At 32.0% G+C, this 18,193-nt stretch overlaps 1 protein-coding gene and 1 long non-coding RNA gene across 3 annotated transcripts in view; one reads left to right on the forward strand and one right to left on the reverse strand.

Moving 5' to 3' along the window:
• Positions 1-638: 638 nt before the first annotated feature.
• Positions 639-18,193, reverse strand: part of LOC138936197 (uncharacterized) — a 92,352-nt gene continuing 74,797 nt past the window's right edge. The window contains exon 3 of the long non-coding RNA XR_011447352.1: positions 639-770. This is a non-coding gene — a long non-coding RNA (uncharacterized lncRNA). The remainder of the gene's footprint in view (positions 771-18,193) is intronic.
• LOC138936181 (pikachurin) overlaps positions 2,905-18,193 on the forward strand; it is an 87,440-nt gene continuing 72,151 nt past the window's right edge. The window contains exons 1-2 of one of the 2 annotated variants that reach the window (XM_070301359.1): positions 2,905-3,124; positions 7,229-7,634. In XM_070301359.1, coding sequence (XP_070157460.1) covers positions 7,517-7,634 — 118 coding nt within the window. In that variant the 5' untranslated portion in view covers positions 2,905-3,124; positions 7,229-7,516. The remainder of the gene's footprint in view (positions 3,125-7,228; positions 7,635-18,193) is intronic. The other variant, XM_070301349.1, reaches the window with a different exon arrangement.

Raw genomic sequence — 18,193 nt, forward strand, 5'->3', positions numbered from 1 at the left:
TTAAGATTAATTCATATGTAGCATAAAAGGGAGCGTCTTTCAGAGAATATACGTACCAAATTTATTACTTTTAGAAGTCATTTCTTTTCCAATATCTTGAGAATACATTGTTATTAATAGTATTTTATTTGTCACATCTAATTCTTTTTCAATTTTTGTTACTCTTTAAATCGTCTAAATTAATTTATATTTATTAATGTATAATCGTGAATTAATTTGAGAGAATAAATCAATACCATATTTCCACGAATTGAAGAATTTATTATCGACTTTTATAAGATAAAGAATTAGGAATAAATTTTTACTATATCATTATATGTCATGGACCTCTTTAAAATAAAATTTTAAAAATTGACACGATTTACTCAACATACTTTGTGTTATATATTGAAATATATCTTTCAATTAATTAAATTTTCTATTTATTTTACGGTTTAATTAAAATAATATATTTAAATTTTATTGTACAATAGAACAATTAAAATAAGAGCACATTAACTTGGTTTAAGTCTGTTTTTAATATTCCAATATGCGTACAGTATTGTAAATAATAAATCGGAATAACAAATTAAAATAAACATGTATAAGACAAAAGCAAATATTGTAACTTATCGCAATAAACATTTTATTTTGGTTACGGGCCAGGAGCTTTAAAAGTACCATTAATCATGACAGACAGTTCGGTGATACCGATAATGGTCGGACTCACTCGATACCAATCAATAAAAATCGAAAACATGCAGAACTGTGCATGTGCTAATCTGGAACCCCTGGAAAAAATATTAAATATATATTAATTAAATCTGAATTATATATTTATTCGAATATATATATATATATATATATATATATATATATATATATATATATAGTATATAAAATTAATAATTAATACTATAATTATTACTATATTTTTACTATATTTAAAAAAAGAAAAAATATATTATTTATGCAAACAAAAATTCTTTAATTCTTTTTAAATATCAATAGTAAGCTGTCTTTAACATTTGCAGAAAAATTTCAATATTTTGAAAAATTAATTATTATGTATATATTTACAACTCTAACAGCATTATAATATTTTAGAACAAATCTAAATTGGATTAGCATATTTATCATGTACTTATCTGTGCACATAAATTTATATATAAAATCAATTTTATTTAAAATTTATAATAAAATATTTGCCTATAATATATAATAACTTGTCATAGTACAAAATAACGTTATAATTTTAATTAATTTGTAGAAGATCGATATGAAAGATTCTCGTGCAAGATCACTCTTTAAATACTTTCATACTTGAATTTTAAAATCGCCTTTATCTTTTGTTCTCTCTTTAAGACAAACTGTTCTTAACTATTAAAAAGTAATTAATCTAGCATGTTTTTACTGTGTATTTTAATCTTTTTTATAAGCAAAATTATCCTTGTACTTTCAAACATTTTACATTTCTAAACGATTGAGTATTCTTGTTGAATTCTCTGCATACGATGGTCAATTTAACCCTTAACCAGAATAATGAAGATATCTAGCGTAATTGGAGCGTACGGATCTCATGGATCAATCACCTATTTTCACATATTGAAGATAGCAAATGTGTTAAAAATAGATTTATTACACAACAAGTTTTAAGAAAACAAAAACATTTATATAAAATTAAAAAAAATTTTTTTAAATTGTTTAGGCATAAAAAATGTCAAGTAAAATTTTTATGTCTTTTTTAATTACAACTTTAAAAAATCTAGTCAAATAAAGATCGTTCCTAAATATCAATAGTAACATCATAAAATCTGGGTCTCTTAAATCCAGATTGCTCTAATTAAGTTAATAATTACGGTTTTTTTAAAGAATTAAGTCTGCGTTAGCTTTAAAGGTACAAAAATTGAGATTAAAGTTGCATTACGATTGAAGATTGTTTAATTATTATACATGATATTCCAAGTCAGGTCAATGAAATTTTAGGATTTTTATTTATAGGAAATTAAATTTGAAACAAAAAGTTCCGATAAACACAGGTCCGGAAATGCTTCGTTAAAAAATTAGAACCAACAAACTTCGACAAATTATGTTTTTTTTCATGATTTTTAAAAATAACTTAAAAACCTTTTATTCGTGTGAAAAAAGTAACGAAACGAAATCTAAAAGATAATTAAGTAGCAAATTAACTTACATCAATTTCGTTTAATTTTCTGATAAGATGTTTAAGAAAAAATAAACTCAAAAAGCAGAAACTTGAAGACCACCTTTTTGTGTAAACACTAAATTCGTAGTGCAAACATTGCAAATGCAAATATAAAAATGTTCTTATTAAATTTTGATCATAACTAATTATTTACAGAGAATTTATTAGCTATAACTTTTTAACGAAGCGTTTCCAGACCTATATTTATAGAAACTTTTTTGTTTCAAGTACAATTTCGGCGGATCATTGAATAATATATTGCGATTGTAAACTAAGAAAATATTCTTTGAGCTCTGAATTCCAGTCTATCTTTCAACTTTTCACTTTGATCGATCGAATTCCAATTTCCAAAACGTTCTACCTTAATCTTCACAATACATAGTTCGATATAAAATTTATAATCTCTTGAATGCGTATCGGATAACTTGTGATCCTCTTTCTTCCACCAACATTTCCGCGAATGCGAAGATATCGTACGGGGTGCGCGGTAAACGCGACATACTTCTGGCTCGTCTGTTTGCGTACAATTTCGCACCCCCGGCGTTACATCCCTGGGCGTTCTCTCGCGCATCCCTCGATCGGAAAGCACGCATTTCAAGGCGGAATGTTTTCGAGGGGGTTAGTAACGCACGCGACGGCTCGGGCAAAAAAATGGCGGCGGCCGATCGAAGGCGGTAGTGGTAGTGGTGGCGGTGGTGGTAGCGGCGGTGGTGGCGGCGGCGTCCTTCGGCGGCGCCACCGTCGAACTATCCCCGCAGTTCGATTGGAGACACCGGCCGGCATCGACGGCCGTCGCGACGCTCCGCGGCGCGTGTGTGCGTTGGTTCGTGCGTTCGCATCGCTCGCGTAGAGATACGGAAGTAAAAAGGAATAATAAGAGGAGAGAGATATCCGTCTGCGACAAGAGAGAAAGAGATAAACAGCCGCGTCGTGCGACAGGTACGAGGACGACCGCCGTGCTTTACCGGCGCGACGCGAATCCGGTGGGGGTCGAAACGAGGGGATTGCGCCGCGAATTCTATTTCGAGAAAAAAATCCAGGAATTCGGTGGCATCGTGACGATCCTCGACGCTCCGGCCGCCTTCGATTCCCGCCTCGAATCGACGCACGGATCGCCGAAGGGCAACGTTTTCCCGAAGGGCGACGCGTCGCGACGCTTTTTCTCTTATTGATTCAGCCCTTTGGTTCGCGGCCCGTGGCGCGATCGCTCGATAAGTTGCGTGTTCGCTCGCACGCACCGTGAGACGTGTATTTTCGGCGATGAGTCGCGTAAAGTTTAGCCCCCTATCGATCAAAAATTACTTCTCACGCATGATTCTCGACGTATGATTAATCGTTCTCCCCGCGCGATAAAATATTGTTTCGTTCTTTCGGAGTTGCTTGCTTGTTGCTTGCACGCTACAGCTATCGGCTGGCAGTCGATCTTTCCCGAGAAACGAATTTTACGCTTAGTTACATAGATTATTCAATAATTGTTGGATATATTAGCGCGCTAATATGGCATTAATACGGAAAATTAATTTTTCCATTAAACAACATATTCTCTACATATTTCGATATATGCTTCGTCCGTATTAAAAGAATTTTATCCAAAAATGATACAAATCAATATTTACTTCTATGAGAAAAAAATATTTAACAAGTTAATTTTTCGCATAGGTAATTCTTTCTCGCGATATAAACTACGGTAGAAAAAAAAACATCCCATCAGCATCAATCATTTTTATCGAAATTATTTTTATCAACGTTTCGACGCGATTTTGTCAACTATTGTAAAAAATCACCGTGTCTTACAATATAATCATTATCGAAGAGATTATTTCTGCAAATTATATTTACGCGCGAATAATGCGCGATGATTTTTATCATCGGGCATGATTTGAATATTCAGTAGCGCAAATAATAGAGAATTTAGAGTCCGCGAATATATTTTCTCCCGATCGAATCGCGACACGAAATGGCTTTAAGCTACGGATCAAGTGGGGTTGAAACGTCAGTTTGTTAAGATTTCAATTTAATTTGTTTGTTATCAAGCCGCTCGACAATGAGGCAACTTGATTCTCCTTTTGTTACATTGTATTTTGCAGCTGGTTGTAAATAATATCGCTCAAGAAAAACCTATTGACCCGGGATTCTCGACTATGTTGTGCAAATACCGAATTATTACGAGCTGTGGTAAATGTTAAACTGCCTCTTTGTACCGTGCATATAATTATTGTATTTTGTATCCATTAAATAGCAGTATACATTAATTCGCAAAAGATTGTGATGCAACTTCGATATTTAAAAAAAACAGATATTTCTCTCTGAAATACGCATGCACCTCTAAAATGTGTTTCATCATTGACTGTCACATTTAATTATCGCGACATTATCATATTCGATATTTATATTTATAAGATTTTTGGTATTTAATTACAATTATTTAATATCATTTAATACAATATCAGTTTATGCCAGAAAATTGTTGATTTAATTCTACACGTTATTTTGTATTCTACATCAATTCAAACACACACACACAATCAATTGGCATATTATGCATTAATATTTAATTTATAATCGTTAATTTGATTTGTCATGACTCATCTTACACAAACAGATATATATTAGCAATATATTGTATATATATATATATATATATATATATATATATATAAAACACAATAAGTTATTAAATAAATTTTTACCAATACACAATAAATAAAATATAATAATATTCTTCATACGAGGCAATTTATTTTGTAGGCTATAACACGTGTATTCAATGTATAAATAATAAATTTTATAATGTTCGCAATCATACACATTAAAAACAAATTGGAAAAAATAATATTTTTCAAAGCATAAAAAAAGTTCGAGTTATTATCGTGCCAAGTACTAAACCTATTATATTTTAGAACTTGTCAAAAGACACACGATATGAGTTTATTGTGAAAATAAATATTATATTAAAATAAAAAATAAGAAGAAACATTTTTTGATCATTTTCAAAGTGTAAAGTTGATTATAAAGTTCACATATGTCTGATAAACAATTTTTCAAATAAAGCTTTTATCATTCGTTTTGCAAATGCGATGTATCTGTTTTCATAATTTTGCAATCTTGAACGCCTTTGTATAAAATTTGATTTTACTTTACATTTTTTTTTTCCCCCTTTATAAAATAGCTGATTCAATTGAATCGATAAAATTATAGAGAATTAGCCAATCTAATTTTTATATACCCTCAATTCTTTGAAGAATTAAATTTTCTTATTCCAGTCAGATTTTTAAGAAAGAGGATTTAGTTCGTGCTATTTTTGATCTCACGGATTCGAGATCGATAATTTTAAATTGAGAAAAAAATATGAGAAATAAATCACGTTCGCGATATTCGTAAAATATCAGAGTGCAAGGCGATATAAATGACGTGTTTTAGCTGCGGCTGCTGCAGCTTACATCACGTGACCCGGGAATGGAAATTTCGGCCACCAGGCTCTGCCAGGGTATAATCTTATCTGCTTGTAACTTCGTGACATCAACCAGTGACTTAAGCCGAAACGTCAACTATCGGCTACGACAGTAGATATCGAGCTTCGCGTCTACCTCGATCCACATCGAAATCTTAAGACCATGTACAGGAGCGATATAGCTTGCCTGATATGATCGACAAATCGATTACTTAACTCTTTCTCGAATTTTATGAGCCACAGCTCGAAATGTTCGCAACGATTTTTATTCGCTTTTTCTTTTTAAACTTTGCAAAAACATTGCGAAAATAATATGCTTTTCTTACAGAGTTCGTAACAATCTTTTCTGTTCTTTTCTTTCTTACCTTTTTTTTTTTTTTATTATTTTCCTCTATTATGAAAGTTTTTCTAATTTAGATAAAACGTAAAGTAAGAAAAGCGTGAGAAATTAAAACGGCGCGCAAACAGCGATAAAATTAATGTTAAACAGCACGAAGAATCTTTTTTATCGACCTTAAACTAAATAAATTGATACAGCCCCAATGAGATAAAAGTTGTATACGCTATATTAACTTAATCTCTATATATATATATATATATATATATATATGTCTACATAATAACAAAGTTAGTGCTCCGATAATATCCTCGAAAATTTAATTTTAATTACAGTATGGGATTCATTTTTTGTTCCTACCGCAGCGACGCTCTGCATATTCGTATCTAGCAATGTAACGATCTGCAGCAACGGAAACCCGGCGATAAGCAAAAAAATCTAATTCCAGACGCGTTAACATAACGCGACGAGTCCGAGCGTTAATCCGTCTGTTGCAGTAATGCAGCTTGCATTTTCCGCGACGCAAACATCCTGTCGAGCGTCCACGAGGCGTCTCAGGGATTCTCGCGAAAGAGAATGCGCGATTTATTTTATCCCTTCGCTTCGTGAATCTTGTAAGAAAAAAAAGACAGAAAGAAAAAAGAGAGATAGGAGAGGAGAGAGAGAAAGAGAGAGAGAGAGGGGAGAACGAGGCGAAAACAACTCCTTTGTGCGAGCCCGCGGGAAATATGCATGCACGCATTGATATGCATACGGTGTCAAGTAAATTTGCATCGGATATTGCGCGAAAATAGAGACCTATCATTTGCCATGATATAACGAGTATAGTGAACGCCGCGGATACTTTGTTACGAGCCATTTGCAACTGAATCGACTCGATCTCGTATCAATTGATTTTAGCAGAAGCGCGAATCAGAGATAATGATCGTCACGATAGCCGATCATGATAGCTGGTTGAATTCACATTTTATAAAGCGCTACGTGGAATTAATAAAAACTCTTTCACAATTTCTTAAATATCTGTATATTTTCTTCTTTCATTCGGCATTAGAAAATTTATTATCGCAAGGTTCGCTCGTTTTAGAAGTTATTTAAAAATTCTTACGTACGAAAGAAAGAAGGGAACGTTGCTTCTAAAAGTTTTTCGAATAATGTTCGTAATGCGATCGTTATGCGAGATCACTTTTAAAAATTTATAAAAATTGCTCTCCCACGATATTATTTTCCTTGGAATTTTAATTTTACGTTCTTACAGATTTTTCATCTATTGATTTTTTTTTTTTTTTTTTATCGGTTTGCTTTACAGAGTGTCATCGGGGCTCGCGTGAATCGGTTGTCGCGTTGTGAAGAGTGTCCCGGGCCTCGCGCATCTCAAATCTAATCTGGTGCTAGTAGTAATCGAGAGTAATTAGTGATACGCACAATCGATTGAGATAGAGTGTCTCGCGTGTGCCGCGTGGTGATCGACAGGATTTCGTTGGAGCATGCGACAGTAAGGACTTATTATCGAGCCCAGCGATACGTGCATGTTCATCGCCGGACGATGGCTGGACTACGTTACGTTTACCGGCTCTTCGTCATCCTGGAATACCTGTCGGTCGTTCTGGTGCTCGCCCAGAATCCCGTGGAGGAGAAGACCACCTTCGAGGCCGCTTTCCAAGGCAAGCACTCCTTTTTATTTGTATCCCCACTCCTGGGATTTATGAACTCTTTCGTAGACGCTGTTACGTATGATATATTGGTGGTCTGACTTTTATTACTGTCGGTAGTATTATTACGAAAGAAAGATCTACGAATCATTTCGCGGAGAGATTGATACGTAATATTGTAATATATTTTTCATACACGATCGTCATTATTTAAGAATTTCACGTTATAACGGAAATCGAGTCAATTCTCCACTATTTATCATACGTACATATCTTGATATATGTGTCTCGTGTAATTCAAGTTGCTTATTTTCCGACGTAGCTAAAACTGTACAAATTTTATTTGAACAAGATAAAATAAAGAATTTTATAGAACCGTTTGCGTATATGAAAATAATCCGCTTTTCAATCAGCTTTTTCCATCTTATTTCAATTGGTTTTTTTTTCTTTTTTCTTTTTTTAATTCGTAAATGCTGTTAAATTTATCTTTGATAATGCGTTGTACTTGCAATTAATGTCGCAATTTTATATAAAACTTAACATGTAAAGCAATAATATAATAAGCTCTTATTATAGAAAAATAACTTGAATCTATAATTTTTCTTATATAACGTATCTTTCCTCACAACGTCTACAGGTTTGTAATAATTTCTTACGGGGAATATTGCAAACAAAGGAAACTTATTAAACTCATTGAAAGTGAAAAAAAAATATATATATATATCGCGCGCACGATATAGGTACCTGGTTGAACAAAATATAAATCATATATATATAAATGAAAAAATATTATATCAAAGATAAAATAATAAGAGTTTCCGCGCGCCTATTGTCAGTTAACAATGAATATTTCCCTATATATGTAACGGAAATTATTTATTGTATAACGTAATTAAATTTATAATATCGATAGACATAACTAACCAATACACGTTAAAAATATTTCGATATGATTTAATATCGATGAAAGATAAAGTCGCAAAATTTTTATACTGCACTCATAGTTCACGTTTATAATAATCCTCATGCCGATGATTATTTTCTGAGATACTAGATAGCTTCAACCTTTTTGCTTCAATGCAATTTTCATCAATAGGTGTGCTACTATTACAAGATATACCAAGATATATACCACACAGGCTATATTTCCTACTCCGACCCATCTTCCACTTAAGACTTCTTTGACCAATTTGAAATCGATTACTCCTTAATAAAAGCATTGAAAGACCAATAATTTTTAGTTGTAAGATAAGTTATCACAAAAGGAAGACAGAGAGAGAGAGAGAGAGAGAGAGAGAGAAAGAGAGAAAAAACGGGAGAGAGAGACTTAAATGTTTCCAGCTAATAAAATTTTATTAGCAAATAAATAAAATCTCGGAATAAAAGTATTTTTAAATAAATTTTTAATAAAAAGATTTTTAAATGAAAATATTGTGAAATTATTTTTTCACACATTCATGTATATTTTTGTTCTGTTGAAAATTACCTGAGAATTATTAATATAGAAATATTGTTATTAATTGGATTATCACAAATTTAAATTTAATGGAAATGTAACATCGATAAAAAGTTAAAAAGTATATATTTTATACATATAAATTAAAAAAAAAAAAAATGGTTACAATTCTTTTATATAAAGAGTTTACACAAGTTACCTTTACATTTCCTTTAAGCATTACAGTAAATCTTGAATAAAGATGCAAGCGCGAAAAAAACTTTCAATTGAGAAAGAAAAAAAGTTAAGATTATTTTATCGTGAACAACTAACTTATAATACACATTTTCGTATAACTTGCGACTTATAGTAGTTTCGTAACATAATCCGCTATTCGTAGGAACTATAGATATCAACTTTTTATTATTTTGTATCTTTATCGATACACTACTGGTATAATAAACATGCCTTGCCGTTGAAAAAATTACATTGCCAAACAGAAAACAATAATCGTCATTCACTTACCACTTTTCGCTTAAATTGTCGATTTCGTACGTGCCATTTTAAATAATTAAATTTATTTTTAAGATACATCTCTCTCGTATATCGAAAATCCATATCTAAATGATTGAAAAATTTCTCTCGATGCAAAAAAATTTGTACGCGAGATAAAGAAAATCCCGGCTTCCTTCCATTATTTTGAAAAAAATTTCCGCAGGTTTACGTCCATTTGCAGCGCTCGTTGTTCTCAACGAAGCGGACGGATAATTTTTGAAAAATTATGTCGCGTGGGACTTAAGCTCCACGACGCGACGAGGTGAAATTCGCACGAGCGGGTGGGATGAAGAAAAAAAAAAAAAAAAAAAAAAAGGGCCGAGTCGGCGAGATATTTCGCGCGAGTTAGTGAAATATCTGTCGGTGCCCGCGCGACTGTATCTAGTTAATTGTACTCTTCGTATCGATCCTCTCTCTCTCTCTCTCTCTCTCTCTCTCTCTCTCTCATTCTCTCTCTTTCTCTCTCCCGAGGGAGAGTGCGAGGATGGGATCGAGTCGCATGATAATGTTCACAATTTTCAAACTGCCGTGTGCAAACACTTTCGACCGCTCGTTGTCGCCGCCGCCTCTCGACGACGACCAGCTTTTGCTTTCACCCGCGCCCGTGCATTTGAATATTCAAAATACTCCGAGAATGCGGTAATGCCTTTCGACGATGTGCCAATATGTATGCGCCTACTTGCGAGCCAAATTGCGATAACGCTAATCGCGTTAGCACGCGACCAACGACGAACGTTTAATATGCTTGCACTTTCAATTAACGCGACCTATGTCCGTTTTGTTGCATGTCAAATATTGACACTCATTTGCCATATGTTGCGATAAACGCGAATTAAAGAAGAGCCGGTGGTATATAACATAACGGTCTATTGAGCACAATAAATTATGCGACTAAATTTTTATATATTATATATTTATAAGATAAGATATGTGTATAATCCACATTTTTTTTTTTTTTTTCACAAATGCATCGAGTATAAACTATCTGGTGTATAGCAAACTTTTAAGAGAAGAATTGGATGAGAATCATCGGCAGTTTAATGAATCAATTGATGGGAAACGATGATCAAAGTGAGATCGTTTCGCGTATATAGGATATAGCGTATCCCGTAATGTATTCCGCGATGTCGCGGCGACGCGAAACACGTTGATCCGACGATGGAAACAACGGTATTGGACTACGCGCGTTAAATTGAATTATATGTGACTCGTTGAAATGAATCGAATTTCAGCAAAGGTCGTCGTTATTCCGCGCGTTACTATCGCGGCTGGTTTCGTTGCGGCCACACAAGTATTTATGCAACATTTACGATCGATTAATGCGCGGAGCCGCAGAGAATCGATACACCCGTATCCCGCCAAAAGCCATTAGTGCTTTATACTTCCGCCATTTTCTTCGACCGACATTGGCCGATATGCCGTATTGTCGCGAGCTCCCTCCTCCATCTCCAGCCGCCAATATCCCCATGGCAATAAACGCGAATAATGTCGATGTGATTTTTCATCGCGCACGAATGCGGATACGTTAACGCCATTACGCAAAACAAGATGACTTTCATTTATTTCATACATGGCAATCAGCGACCGTATTTCATAATCATAATAATAGATGAAACGGATAATTGTGATTGCATGAGCGAACCAGTGTAACTGACATCTCGATGCAACTCGAATTAAATCATTTCAAATGCAGTCGCGACATCTTTGAATCTTAATTTTTAGCTTAAATTTTGATTCTCAATTCTCAATATTTAATTTCAAATATACATACATAACTATTAATATATATATGTATATCTTTATATAATTTTTAATTAATTATCGGCTTGTAAAAATTGACATTTTATAAATATCGAAAATCTTATAGTTTAGCAATATAATTTAAAAACATAAATAAGTAATGCGTGATATATTATACGTATTATTTGTATTATTGGGATTTCTATGGCAAGGAGAACTTTGAATTTCTTAAATATATTATATATTTTATATTAAGAAAAATTATACATATGTATATATATATTTAAAATATCCGCGATAAAACAACTATCGAAGTTAAAGAAAAAATATTTCACGTGTTTATAATAAAAAAATATATTAAAAGTTATTAAACTTCCTAAATTATAAAGCATAGAAATAATATATTGCAATTTTAATAATTTACATAGTACATGACTGTGAATGCGCGTATACCACGAAACGTTACAGCTCTGTGTTTTCATCCACAATCGTTAAACATGATTCGTGCGCCCAAAGGGGCATTCGCGGATAATTGGCGTGTGTAACCGCTACTATTCTCAGAAAGTTCACCCCCGCTATTCATTCGCCTAAAGGCCAAATGCCTTCTATATTAATCGCTCGCTATCCATTTAGCAAATGGGCCCAGTGCGCGGCTATTGGGGCCGCAGAGGGAGCATACATGCGTGAGCTCGTGTTCCATTAACATTAACGCATCCTTTCGGCACTGCGTTACGCAATTCACGTGTAAAACGTATATCGCGCATACGCTATTGTTTAACGTATCGCGGGACGTTAAAAATCGCGCCGGAAAATTCGAGGCGCGCGATAAAGTCGGGATCGATCAAAAGGTCGCGTGCGCGCGCGCTCGCAAGATGAAAGAGCGATGGATATCGAGGATAATAAGTAGACCAATTTGTTCATAACTTGAAGATTGGCCGATTAAGAAGTACGAGCGCGATCCGTCCTGCAGAGGAACGATTAAAGCTTTAAAGGGAATAATCGAACTTCACGTCGGATGAAGAAGCACGCAAGCGCAAACGATAAGCGCAACGATAAAGCTTATTAAAAATTAAATAGCTTTTCCATAAGATGACATTTCTGGGATACGAGAGACGAATGATGGAACATAAACCAATTATATCGTTCACTTTAATTATCAAATAAACGTATAAAGAAAGTTTTTGATGTAAAATTCTATTGTACTTATGCCATATATTTATATATATATATTTTTTTTTTAATAAGATTTTGCATTAAATCTTTATATTGCTTTTTTTATCGCTAAAGAAAATATTTGGAAATATTTAAATAGCATAACTGTTACTATTATTAATTATGTTAAAAGTTTACTTTATTTTTATCTGTTAATTGAATAACACGTTTGTGTGTGTGTGTGTGTATATATATATATATATATATATATATATATATATATATATATGTCATGCAAATCCAATCGTTTATTAAGAATTTAATATTTTCATAACGAAGAAGATTGTATTAAACTCCTTTGTCAACTTTATGCATGATAACATCATTTCGTTGATAACATCATTTATGTATATACATTGTAATAAATTATGAAACATAGCAAAATGCATCTCAGCAGATTCATCTTATCTGTTTATATTTTAGAAATTAGTTTAACCGACTAAGAGAGAAAGGAATAAAAAAGCAAAATCTATGTCATTTAAATATAATTCTCTCACACTACATTTAATATAATTTTTAACTCAACTACGCTTCTTTTTTTAATCATCGATTTAATTCTATTTAAGTAAATACACGTGCGTTGTATCTTTATTATTTTTTTAATTATTAACAGAGCTTTATATTAAAAAAGAACATTCTCTCTTTCTCAATAAGAATTATCATTTTATAAAATATAATATATATATATAAAACACTATATATTTTTACATTTATTTTCTACCAATGCTTCTCATTTCTCCATTTTCGTATTTTTTCGAATGTATATACACATGTAATATGAATATAGATATGCAATATAGCGATTATAAAAAAGGGAGAAAAATAGGTGAACGATATTTGAATTATTCGACAGAGATTTAAATAATTCATTTTATACTGAAAGATATGGGATATTGATTACCAGCATTTTGTGATATTATATGACTTTTATTTTTCCTCGTTGTTCATGGATTTTGTAATTCCCAGTCACGCATGTGACTAGCTCAACATGTTACTGCGGCTAATATATGATTGCATGATATTCGATTTAAAAAATCGTCCGATAAATGCGAATAAAATAAAATCAACCGATAAATGCGAATAAAATGAAAAATAGGATGAAAATAATATTTGCAAAAAATAATATTTTAAACGAAAGAATATCGCTCTCTCTTCTTGATTTGCAAATATTCGGACTTGATGCGTTCTTTTGACAAGTGCCGTTCAATATACAGGCATCTACGATATCTATCATACTTGGCATACGTTAGCGCTTGTATTATCTATGCATGACTGTTAGCAGCGGCATACGGACGTTTATACATATGTCTTGCGGCATTGTAGGCAATGTAACCGCGTCGCCTCTCGAATCAAACTAGAAGCTACATTGTATGTACTTATGTCAGGGCTATACACAACACAATTCGCGCGGCTTATATATATATGCGACGCCCAATAGAATCACAACTCGCATATATCAGTCTGGGTGCACATACGAGCAGTCCATTCACCCGCACCTTCGTAGGTGACTCACAAAAGGCGCAAACACTAACAACGAAAGAATTCTACTTTAGAAAGCACTGAAAGCTAATTTTTCAAACAGCGTTTTATTTTATCCCGATTATTTTTTTGAGTAAAGAATAAAATTCAATTTAATGATTTTTATGCGCAAACGGATAAAGAAATAATTGCCTCATTAACATCAAACGAAAACGTTATTTTAACGAAATGTTAGTTTTATAGATATGAAAATTGCGTGAAAAAATCAATTATTAAAATACAATTCCACAAAATATATATGTATATGAAATAATGTCTATATAACAACTGCGATAAAATATAAAACCTTTGTGTTATTCTTTTCATGCGCATGTATTGTATTTATCCGTGTATATGTCATTAGCCATCCGTCATTTAATTTTGCGAGCAATACGATTTCTCTCCATTCGTTTCTTTCATATGTCAATATTATTCATATAAATTTTATTTACACATTACGTGATGCTTTCGATTTTGTGTTTCATGTGAAAATCCGGGTAATGAAAACTTGAGAATATTTCGTATAATTATCCGATTGCGCGATAAATCCGGATATTCAAATATCAATCTTCCTCAACTCGTTGCCTTTCTCTCAACTATAAAAATATAGTCATTCTATAAATCTACTTCTCTCAAAGAGAATATCGCGTAAAAGACAATAATTAAAATTAACAAAAAAATGAAATAAAAAAAAATGATGAGCGATGATACGTGCATAAATAAATATTTCAAATCAAGAGATTTAACTAGATGAAGAGAATAAACTAATAAATGCTCTTATGAATATATCGTATGAAGGAGACGCAATCAAAGCCAGCGCGATAATTTGTGCGCATATGTTTTATTACAATCAAATTACATTGATAATTTAAATACTAGAGTGATAGACAATCACAAAAAGCGTACATTTCGGTCCTTTTTTTGTGGATCTTTAGCCATCTTTAGCGCAATTACAAAGTATATGGAACATATTATATTAAAAATGTAATAATAATAATACGCAGAACACAAGAGTGGGTCACCTATGTTGTCAAAAGGTAAATGTTATATAATGGAATTTCAAAACAGAAAAAGACTGTCCGATAAAAAATATACTACATTAAAAAAATAACTACCAATGCAAATATACCACTTGAGTGAGTCATTCATATTGTACAGAAGGCAAATACAATATTATACACGGATGTTCGGGACAGAGAACAGGAGATTTGATTATATTATAAAAAAAAATAAACAGCAGATTGTACATGACTATATTAATTGATTAATAATAAAAGTAAAATTTTTTGGTCTCTTTAATTAACAATTATGTGTGATGTACAAGTATTTAAACAATCAACGAGATAAAATTTCGTCGCGTTCTACGAAATATCGCGTAATAGCGATTTTATTACGTGCTCGACGCATCAACAAATAAAATGCAATCCAATATAGATATATATTGTGTGTGTATTTATATTATATATATTTCCCAGCAGTGTATGAAAATAATGTCAATTTTTCCCACGCGTCCAGTTTTTCGTAAAGAGTACACACGACCGAGCCGGATATTGGAATTTTCAATAGTTGTTCTGCGCCATAGGGGGTGGAACGACATGATGCATCGAGATGCAACGAGCCGCGTGATTCATCGCGGGATGCAGCGCGATGCAAGTTCGTCATGCATGCGTCGTTGCGCATTCAACAACGAATTCCACTTCTTCCGGTGTTATTCTTGCCCGCGTTATGTTTTATTAATCTGTTCTCTATGCGGATAAAACGTCTAATTTTGCGTCCGTCAATCCCTCTATTTTTTTTATGATTATGTGTACTATGAAACGTAAAACGCGAAAACATTGTGTACGTCTATATGAACTTTGTGCTTCCATTTTTATAATATGCAACTATAAACAAAAATAAAAGCGTTATAAACGACTATAAATGAATCACGATATATTAGCGATTTTTTTAAATCTTAAAATCACGCGGTAATCATTTCTACAAAATGCTGTATTTTTTATGTTTACGAACAAAATTATATCCACCGATCGAAATTATATCTATCATTTTCTGTAGTGAGAACTTAATTTATTGAAAGTAGGGCGCTAGGTTCACATAGGTGTAGTATAGCACGTATAATTGTGTGCTTACTGTATTTGATGTCAAAACATTGACGAGAAGATTATGTATATAATTTTTGCATTATGTAAATAAGAAATTTTGTATATATATATATTATATAAGCTAGAGAGAATATAGCACTAATATAGAAGCATATGGTGTAAATATATGCTTCCGTTTGCTTTATATTTAGAGCTTCATAATTAACACGATGTAAACATATATAAAGAGTTGTTCAAAAAATTCAAGACTGTTTTCGTAGCTTCGAATAAAAGATCGATATAAAATATTTACTCTGTTTTATAAACTTCTTCAAAATATTAAAAGCTTATGTATATGAAATACTGTGCTTTATATTACAGAAAAGAAAATGACTTCAAAAACAATTGCTATTAATATTATTAAATTATATTTTCATTAGTTTCACATAAATTACTTTTATAAATAATATTGATTTATTATTTAAATTGCAAGAGAAGAGAGAGAAAAAAGCTAGTAAATGCATATTTTTACGAAAGGAAGAGAGTACGTAATTCTTCATTTACATGTTAGATGATAAAAAGATCGACTGAAAAAAGTTTAAAAAGTAACCGTCAAAAAATTTATGTTCGAAATTAAATTTCGTTCATTAAAGCGCTTTCACATAAACAGAGCCGTAACAAAAATATTTTAACTACGCATTTCGTTGACTATTTCATATAGAGTCCACTTAGCAAGCACTTGCGTTAAACTAAAATTAAGTACGAAATATGCGCATTATATATGTATATGTGCAAATTGAAAAGTCCGCATATAAATTTATTTATGATGCCATTCATGATGCCTGAGCTGAAAGACAAGCTAAAAATAAAAGCGCCATGAAATTTTACTACATTCAATGTAATGCACTTTTCATTGAATCTTTTTATTTGCTCCCTCTATCTCTATCCCATCCGTGTTTCGTAAATTATTTTTTAATATGTCCCTATTTTCTCCGCGTTTCACGTCTTCGAAAAAATATGCTATTATTATTAATATTCAATTCTAATATCACATATATGCATAATATTATATACACATCCTAATATTACATATGCTAAAAAGCGTCGAATTATTATTCACTCATTTTAATTCTTTTCACAATTATACTTATCACAATTTGTAGTAGTTTGAAATATTATTTGTGAATATATTTATGAGATATAACATTTTGAGAGATTTTTTTATTATATTATCTAATCGCAATTTTAAATGAAGTTATTTATATCTTTAGAGTAACATAAAAAAATAATGCACGTATATATTTTTCAATTGTGTTGTTTCAAAAGTCGCATGTAACATCTTATAGTTTTATGAATGCTTTAAATACAGACGAAATCATTAAGTAACGATTAGATCGTTCACCCTCCTTTCCGCTCTCACACTGTTGCAGCGAATAAGTTATTTAGATTTAAGACAATTTCGGCTTCTCACCCTTCAAGTATGTAGCGCACAATTTCGTTTATAATGAACATTACATGTTTCAAGAAAACCCACACGTCACATGCAAGATATCGATTTAATCCTTCGTGTCATTTGACATAATGAAAAATTAATTATCACGCTGTCATCCCGTGCACTATACGTTGCACACGCATCATGATTTAATTTTCTATAACATATTTTAATAAATACGTGACGTTAAATCAAACACGTAGTAAAATGAAATTACTGCGAAAGAAACACTGTGGTTGACTCGATGGCATTTAATCACATGTGTATTGCTGTGCATATTTTATTTCGCAATTAATTTTGTGTAAAATTCCTCTTTATGTTTTATATGTTTATATTAAAACAATATGTATTAATAAGAACATTTTTCAGCTAATTGAATGTCACGCGAGCGCAAGAAGCCTAAAATTTGTGAAATTTTTAACGTAGATTTTGATGGATTCTGACAAGGATTATATTTATAAGTGATTTTAGAATTAATATCAAAAAGGAAACAATAAATATAGAAATCACTAGGAAATACCTGGAGATTAAATGATAA

This window comes from Polyergus mexicanus, unplaced genomic scaffold (assembly GCF_030449975.1).
Source record: "Polyergus mexicanus isolate NDT 795.1 unplaced genomic scaffold, iyPolMexi1.0 SCAF_1, whole genome shotgun sequence".
NCBI lineage: Eukaryota > Metazoa > Arthropoda > Insecta > Hymenoptera > Formicidae > Polyergus > Polyergus mexicanus.